General features: G+C 44.5%; 1 protein-coding gene across 1 annotated transcript; it reads left to right on the top strand.

Moving 5' to 3' along the window:
- Window positions 1-222: 222 nt before the first annotated feature.
- Window positions 223-8,961, top strand: ndel1b (nudE neurodevelopment protein 1-like 1b). Its single transcript, XM_076753479.1, has 9 exons — window positions 223-363; window positions 2,873-2,969; window positions 4,774-4,927; window positions 5,723-5,871; window positions 6,302-6,438; window positions 6,547-6,714; window positions 6,806-6,897; window positions 7,104-7,249; window positions 7,349-8,961. Exons 2-9 carry the CDS (start codon window positions 2,884-2,886, stop codon window positions 7,437-7,439), a joined length of 1,023 nt encoding a protein of 340 aa, XP_076609594.1. The 5' UTR covers window positions 223-363; window positions 2,873-2,883; the 3' UTR covers window positions 7,440-8,961.
- The last annotated feature ends 103 nt before the right edge of the window (window positions 8,962-9,064 follow it).

Raw genomic sequence — 9,064 nt, 5'->3', positions numbered from 1 at the left:
TGATGTTGCTTGTCTCTCTGGAAATCATATGCCACCTCGTGGTCACTGCAGCGAAAACTGTGTGGCTACTAATCCACAGTCCAAAAAAGGAAAAAAAAAAAAGAGGTGCGGCTGACTCTACTACATCCATTTCTATAGCAGCCCTGCCCAGTTCTGACGTAACATGAGGCGTCATCACGTACGCCCATGTCAGGATTTACGTCTGTTCCGGGAGACGCGTTGGCAATTTCCTAAACACAGCTCTGTAGCGTCAGTATCATCCGAGGCCAGGGCGGGGGAGAGGTGCGTGTGTTGGATGTTACACCGGCTGGAAGACGACCTGCTGTAACAGAAGAGTGTGGACTACCGGTTTGACATGAGCAGGTACCGAATTTATCTGTGGAAATATTCCGTTTTGATGTGTTTTGTGGTTGACTCGCTCGTGTGCTGAGCTGTCGTGTTCAACCGCGGCGTCTGTGTGATGACAGCTCGAGCTCGCTTTAAATAACGTTATCGAGAGGTTTGCGCTGCGATCTTTGGCCTCATATAACATTCATTTTCACTTTTGGTACGTAGTATTTTCTGTTTTCCTTTTAGCATTAGACGTAACATTAGTGTGTGGGATTAACCTTCCCGTCGGTACTGTCTGTCAAACCACGCAGTATCAGATATCCACACACTGACAGCAGCGTTTATGAGCTACCTAGCTAAACGACAGCCTGCCTGAGTTCGGAAAAAATACCTCTCATGAATGTCAGTTTGTCCTTTTTAATGCTTCAGTTTATAATTTTTGTAAAAATGTGCATATTGGCTGTAAATGACAGTTATTTGTGACTCATATCAAATGTCATTTTTATAGTAAAGCCTAATTTAGTTAGTTTTTAGTCATCACATTGACAAACAGCACGATGATTTTGAACCTCTAGCATTTTCCTGCCTTCTTGCAGCTAATTCAAAACACAACTGCCCAACATATGGGCTCATTTCAGGGGGATGCTACCACCACACCCTGTAGAGCTGAAGGTCTGATTATTAATCACATTAGGGCAATCCAATGAGACTACGAAGAGGCATTTGGAAAAGCATTTGTAAAACAGCCCTCTCATGGGCCCTGCTGTAAAAATATGACCACATCAGTGCCGGCTCGTGAACTCTTAGTAAGCACCTCGTCATCTCCAACAAAAGAGGATGTAGAGAGAAGAATGTGAGAAAGGAAACTCTCTTCTCTATCTTCCCCTGTTTGTAGCTTCCAGATGGCTCCACAGTAAGTGTGGTGTCCCATCACCACCTTTGGCCCTGCTTGTCCCAGTATTGTTACAACAGACAAATAGAGGGTCCAGGGGTCAAAGCTCTGACAAAGCTCCAAAGGATGCTGAAATGAGAAAACAGGAACTGTCATTTGTGCTTGCAGGCTCTCAGCACTTGACCTGATCTCTGGTATCAGGGATATTCTTAGGGGTGTATCTCTGTGGCCCCGTTTGATTTAAGTATCCTGTCATTGGTCAATGGACTGATAAATAGCCATGTCTTTTTTGAGGGGGTGATTATCCCGATAAGACCCACTGATCTGAATCACCATGAAAACAATTTCCTGTTGCTCATGCCTTTGGTGACCCTCAGGGATCAATAGAAAGCACCAGATCCCATTCAGGCCATTAAGCATCATAGCAAATGCTATTGCTTGATTACCTGAAAATATGCTAAAAATGATATTTTGGCCTATTCCCTGGACAGACTTGAAGGCCCTCCCTGGTCAGATGATGCAACTAACATGTTATGTCAGTAGCAGCTTGGAAACATTTCCCTTACTCCGCCCTTACAGTATTTTGGTCTCCAGTTTCCTCAGTGATTTCCAAAGTAGTGTACTGACACGTGAGGGCCCTGTAGCGAGGAAATTGTTGATGACGCCATCTCAGAGGAATGTTCATAGAGAAGAGCAGACGCTCTGGCCTCTGAGTCTAGACCACCTTCATCTTGGCAGGGAAATGACACATCCTCTTCTTTGCCTGAACCCAAGCCAAGCTAGTCTGGTCAAATCATAATGATAATAGCTCCAGTAACTTATACCACTGCTTTCTTGTTTATGTAACCACTGGCTGAAACTGTTGAGCGTTGCTTGCTTGACCTTCAGTCCAGCTCAGGTTGTTGTTTCCTGTGCTACCTCCACTGGCTGTCTGATATAATCTCTGCTGGCATTATGAAAAGTCCCGGAGCTACAGCTGTATTCCCCACCACACACACAGAACACACACCCAGCAGCTCTTTCCAGATGTGTTTAATAGGTTCCTGAAACCTGCCTTGTTTGGTCCACATGGATCACAGAGTGAGACAGAGTTTATTAGCTCACCAGAAAAGAGGAACAACGGTCTAGTAAAGAGGAAAGACTTTTAACACTCCACCCACATTACCCACGTCTAACTGCCGTGGATGGCTGTTCATGATTTAGCTGTGTTGGCATCACATATGTTGAGCTGTAAGGTTAGAAATGTAATGAGGAGGAGGCACACTTTTGCAGGCTACTCAGTCATAGAAAGGCTTGTTGGCCATGCTGGTACTCAGTTGATCAAAACCCAGCTTCTATAAGACTGGGTGCTTTAGCCAGTGATTCATGAATAACTAAGGATGACGTGACCTCAGAGCAGGGTGACACAGCCGGGCTGATCTGACTTTCTTTGTCACGTTCAAATAAAAAGAGTCCTGTTCTGTTATCTCGTCCACTGAGGAATGAGGGGAAACTTTGAATCTGGATGTGCCCGGTCGTTCGGCTCTGAGATAAGAAGAAAAATGCGCTGTGTCTGATTCTACACGCCAGAGCAAACAGTGAAAGTGCTGTGCCATGTTTGAGTCGCCTGGTTGGCTGCGAGGTTCCTAAATATGTCTCTTTAATCCTCAGGGCGCCCTGACATGGACAAAGAGATGATTCCCAAATTTTCGTCAAAGGATGAGGAAGTTGATTACTGGAAGTCCCAAGCCCTCAAATATAAGAAAAGGTAGGCATTTACCCCTCACACGACGAGTTACCAGTGACCTGTTGGTAATAACCTCTTTAGCCATATTTAACATCTTGTTCTGATCAGTCATAACATACTGTATGCATAAAACTACAGGACAGCTGTGTCCTCAGCTTTTTGTACATGGAGACTATTACTGTTTGCCGACTAAGCTCTTTCTTGCGCACTGGGTTATATAACAATGTGTCATGTCTGTCTTGGAAAAATGATTAACCAAACATCAGACGGCAGCAATTCCCCATATGAAATAAACACTCACAGCTTCGAACAGCAGCTCGCTCTTACATCACAGGCAGATCCTGATATCCTGCGAGCTTTGCGGTTCTGAAATAATTTCCTCATTATCTTCAACCAAATGTTTCAAAAACTTTTAAAGTCTCAGCACAGAAACCCTGTGTTAAGCCATATAAGGCCAATGGCTAGACACGCTTTTTGAAATCAGTGCCCACAAACAGCTGTGGTTTGCTCAGGAGGAAATGACTCCATCTTTGACTGCTTAAACAGAGACCACAGCCTGTGCTGGGACAGGCTCTATGTGGAGTTGGGGCCCATTGTGCTCTCATAGGGAGTGTAAAAAGTGTAAACCTGCACAGACGGGGTTAAACTCCTGGTGGTTTTCTAAGAAATTCCTGCCATGGGTACATAAGGGAAAAAACTTCAACCCATGGAAGAAATAACACTAAGTATACAGTTCACCGTGGCTTTTCTCACACATGTGTTGTGCGTACGATTTCTCAGGATCACTCTTACAGTCACAGCAGTCAGTCTTTATTAGTTACCTATTGAAAGGTTATCTCCCCTGAGGTGATATTTTTAAACTTTTTCCAGTTTGTTGTGACTGCTTGAACACCAAGCAGTTTAAGATTATCAGGATATAATACTGTCAAAGGCACTTGTATTGCCTGTATTCAAACATTTATCGTGAATTTTAAACCATGAAACGTGTAAGAGGGCACAAGCCTGGCAGTTAAATGGGGAAGTTTTAGGGCCCAGTGTGCTGATGAAGCAGCCGCTGTGGTGTTGGTATGTGTGGAACGACCCCGGCATAACAACTGATTCATGGAATCCGGCGCTCTGCAGAGCCACTGTGAGGCCATTATCCCAGCACGAGTCAGCTGATCTCAGAGCAGTGTTAGCCACGGTGTCATCGTGTGTGTGCACACCCTTGACTGGCAAAAAAAACTTCATTTAGATTATGAATGAGTCGCTTTCAGATTACATCCATTTCTTTTTGTCCTACTCCACCTTGAAATGTTTACTACTACATTATGAGTTATTATGTGTGTTTTCAGATCCTCTGCATGGGGTCGACCCTGACCAGTGTGCGCACACATCCTGTTTCTTAGCCCATGTCCTCGTCCTGTTTCTGTCCCCTCTCTTTTTCTCTGCACCTCTGACCTTTAACCTCTCTCACAGCTGAGGGTGCATGACAGCAGCCTTGTTTTTCTGAGCTACTCTTGAACACTTACTGCCACAGTTCAGCTGTCTCTTCAGAGCTGTATATTTAGAGCGCTTAACTCGACAGTGCTGAGCTGTTTCCTGTTTGGCAGAGGTAGGATTGAAGGTTGAAAATCGGCAGATATCTCACTGACTTTTCATGCAGGTTTATTTCTGGCCATTGGAGATGAAGCTACCAGAACAGTCCTGCTCGTCTTACAGGACAAAAGCCAGTCAGTGTTCCAGAGCTCTGCAGAATTGAATGGTGGACAGTGGACAGGGTGGCTGGTAATTGACAATGATTGTTTATGTTTCTCCCCACTGTGTCTGTGTGTGTACCATCCAGTTGCCATGAAGCCCAGGAAGAACTGCAGGAGTTCCAGGAAGGGAGCCGGGAGCTGGAGGCGGAGTTGGAGGCACAGCTTGGCCAGGCCGAACACCGCCTTCGTGACCTCCAAAGTGAGAACGAGAGACTGAAGAACGAAATGGCCAACCTCAAGGTAACTTGGCCTTATTTGGGGATTCAGCTTGCTTTTATGGTCTGTGGATTAGGACACCAACAAACTAATGTGCAGTTACTAAAGATGTGATCTGATCTCTGTTGGATCCAAAGTGCAAGGTTCAGTGTCTGATTTGTATGTTAGGTGTTAACAAGGTGAACAGTTGTTAGGTAATCCTCCAGTGCTCCTTAAGTGGATGTCAGGGTGAAGAGGAAGAAAATAGAAGACTGTGAGGACAATCTTGTTCTTAATCACTGCAGTCATGAATGGCAGGCAGGTGATTATGTCCACAGTTGAGCAGATTACTGTGTGCATCCAGTAAAGTATTGTGATTTTTTTTTTTTTTTCACATGGTCCAGCATGTGAGCATGCTCGCGGGCTGCTAATGCTAAAAACGAATGGTGTCAATGACCCAGAGAGATCACGAATCATGCTTTCCTGTCTTTGTGCCTCAGGGGCCACGATAGAGGCGTGCAGCCCCGCCAATAACTGTACTGTAAAGTGCCACAGGGCAAATGAGCCACGGGGCCTCCCCAGCGAACAAAGAGGCTCTTTGAAAGTGAAATAATGTGGAAGAGCTCCTTTATTAACTGTCTCATGATTCACCGGGTTTTAGTGGGGGTGCTGTTGTTAATGATTATTGTATGCTATATAAAATGGTACTTTCACACTGCATGTCTCACAGAAAGGAAACGAGAGTGGATTTTTTCTGTCGTGGAACAACAGCTCTGTTTGACATCCTTTTCTCTCTACACACACACACACTCACTCCTAAACTGTGATTCACTCTATCAGGAGAAGCTGGAGCAGCAGTATGCCCAGAGTTATAAACAGATCTCTATGCTGGAGGATGACCTGGGCCAGACACGCAGCATCAAGGAGCAGCTCCACAAATACGTCCGAGAGCTCGAGCAGGCCAACGATGACCTGGAGAGAGCCAAAAGGTCAGAGTGACACAGTGCATTAGGGTTAATATATGTCTCAGTACGCACATGAAATACAGTGCTTGTCGGTAGGTTATCAGGAGGATGGGGAAGATAAGAAAATAAGATGCCATGTCAGGATTATTTAGATGCTCTCCTTCGACCTCCCTAAGTTATTGTTGCTGTCTCTCTTTAGCTCGCCATTGTCGAGTAGGACGTGCAGTATTTTTTTAAATAATGGGTCTAGGTGAAAGCAGACTTCTCGTTTCCAGCTGCCACCTGGAGGTTGTTCTTAGCTGTGTGTAGCAAGCTAACGTAAGTAAGCTTGCTACCCAGTAAGTTGTAAGTTCAGGAGGTCATGAATTCTAACTCTATTTAGATGGTGTCATGTTTGGACCTACCATAATTGTTTAAACTAAAATGTTTTGTGCCTCTCAACCTCTACGTGCAGGGCAACAATAGTGTCTCTCGAGGACTTTGAGGGCCGTTTAAACCAGGCCATTGAGAGAAACGCCTTCCTGGAAAGTGAGCTGGATGAGAAGGAGTCTCTTCTAGTATCTGTGCAGCGGCTGAAAGATGAAGCACGAGGTAAAGACAAGGCACAGAAGAATTCATTCTGCCCTCTTGTAGGCAATATGTCACCTATGTAAGGGTTAGCGGAGGAGTATTTCATGAGTTTGACTGCGTCTTCTGCAGACCTGAGACAGGAGCTGGCAGTACGGGAGCGGACAACAGACAGGATGTCGGCACCCAGCTCACCCACCTTAGACATCGACAAGATGGATTCTGCAGTGCAGGCCTCTTTATCCCTCCCAGCTACACCTGTAGGAAAGAACATAGAGCACCCCTTCATCAGTCCAAAAGGTCAGGTTTAATTCATCTCACTCTTTATTGTACACGTGAAACAGGATATTCACTGATTTATATACTAATATTGGCTTGTATGCTCGTGCAGCAATGACCAACGGCTGTGGCAACTCGTCCCTCACTCCCTCTGCTAGAATCTCAGCTCTTAATATTGTCGGCGATCTCCTGAGGAAAGTTGGGGTAGGTGTTATTCCCTTTAATTTAACACACAGTTACACTTTTTTGCATGGAGGGTTGGATCTCTGTATTCAGGTAAACTCAAACAGGGTTTCCAGATTCTGAAGGGGCTGCAGAACGCTGAGGAACAGTGTCCTCAGCCTCAGGACAGACAGAAAGATGTTTCTGACGGAGCTAACACAGATTGCATTTCCTTGTTTTGTGACTAGGCTTTGGAGTCCAAACTTGCCGCCTGCAGGAACTTTGCCAAAGATCAGGCAGCAAGAAAAAATTACTCCAAAGACAACGGCACTCTCATCAACAGCAACGCCACCAAGTTCTCTCACTCTCTACATACGACTTACTTTGACAAAACGTGAGTCTTCCAGCAAATCGTCTCACTGTTCCTTGTCTCTCTGTTATTTCGTTTGGTCTGTGTTCACTAATATCGTGCACGTCCATGTGGAAACTGCAGGACTGTTAATGGATTGGACCCCAGCTCCATCACCTCCATGGCAGCGTCCAGAGCCGTGTCTCCGCCAGGCATGCTGCCGCTGAGTGTGTGAGGCGTCCCCATGCCACGTAAACCTCTACTGCTATCCACCCAACACAAAAACAGTGAGGACACTTGAAAGACCATTACATTGTGTGCTATGTGTGTGTGTGTGCGTGTGTGTGTGTGTGAGAGAGAAGGAGAGTGTGTTTGAAAGGAAGTGTGATGTGTGTTTTGCCTGTTTGGGATTGTGCATTTTTGAACGTGATCTGTGGAGGAGGATGTTTGCAGCTCGAAATGCATCTGTGAGTAGGTGCACAGCCACATGTGCATACGGTCCTACCACACACTTGCATGTGCCTAAAGCTGTACAGTGCTGCGCTTGTATGAATGTCACTGCAAATGCGTTGCTCTCTAGATGTCAACTCTGAAGTGGCGCCATTATATTCTCAGTTCCACTCTTCAGCTGGAAAGCTACTACCCCTGACAAAAGGTCTCTGAACGGACCACAGCTTGTTTCTTTTCCTCCTGTATTTTCACTTAAATTGCACAGTTAAACTATTTTCAATTTAGAATGTATTATATTTAAAAAGGGATGTGTTCATACGAGCTTATTTATCTCACAGTATGCTTTAAAATGCAATGTTTCTTATTTGCAATTTTCTTGCATGTGTGCGTATGTAATGTGGGGTTGGAGAGGTGTAGTAGGACCCCGCGGTCACGACTGAAGTGAATGTTGATCGTTCAAAGCCATGTAGCCAAAGTGCAGTCATTGTTGCTGTCTACTTGCTGTAATTCATTTGGAAGCAGTCTCCATGTTACAGCGTGGAAAGACCAGCTGGTTCTGTCCGCTGACTCAAACCTGCACTTAAACTGACACTGCTCCTCACAGGTTTTGCTCCACTGACATTTTGAGGGAATAGTTTTGCCTTTTTTTTTTTTTTCTTTTTTTTTTCAACCCTGTGACAGGCTCATTTACCTCATTGTGACGGTGGATTCGTCATAGGAGTAGAATTTGGCTTTATGAAAATCACATAAAAGGATGCTTGAAGCAAAACAAAACTCTAGGAACCTTTTTCAGACTGTTTCCTTTTTTGCTGGTGTACATGAATTCATGGTCCGTTGTGGCCTTTGTGTCATGCAGCACATTTGCTGATGTTGTCTGTTGTCGTGTGAACGTTGTGTTAATTTGACTGGATTCTTGGATTTTTAGCAGGTTGGCAATGCATTCATTTTACGTCCCTGAATTTTGTCTGAATCCATTTTGCCCTCACATTTCTCCCTTCCACAGACCTTTTTGTCACCATCCTAAGTTGATGCCTTTGGTATTCATTGTTATTTGATAATATGAGATGTCATTTTGAGCTTTCTTATGAGCCTGTTACTAAAGTGTGTCCTACAGTCCGTGTATATAGCTTGTAAGGATGGTAATTTCTGCCTACCACATTTGTACATACTGACATTTGGCATTAAGGTCCTATTTATTTCAGATTCTGTATGGCATGTTTGGACAATGACTGGTTAAAGTCGTTGTATTATGATAACAGATTGTTTGTCAAAATTGTTTAAGTAAATAAAGATTGAAATTACAAATATGTTGTGTTGTTTGGGTCATATTCTGTAAGCGAAGATGACACAACTTGATCGTTTTCCAAGGTCAATCAGGAAACTTAAAGCTTAAAGATGATTTAAACTCAT

This window comes from Chaetodon auriga, chromosome 16 (assembly GCF_051107435.1).
Source record: "Chaetodon auriga isolate fChaAug3 chromosome 16, fChaAug3.hap1, whole genome shotgun sequence".
NCBI lineage: Eukaryota > Metazoa > Chordata > Actinopteri > Chaetodontiformes > Chaetodontidae > Chaetodon > Chaetodon auriga.
Note: the sequence above shows the minus strand (reverse complement) of the source record. Positions and strands in the feature narration are given on the sequence as shown.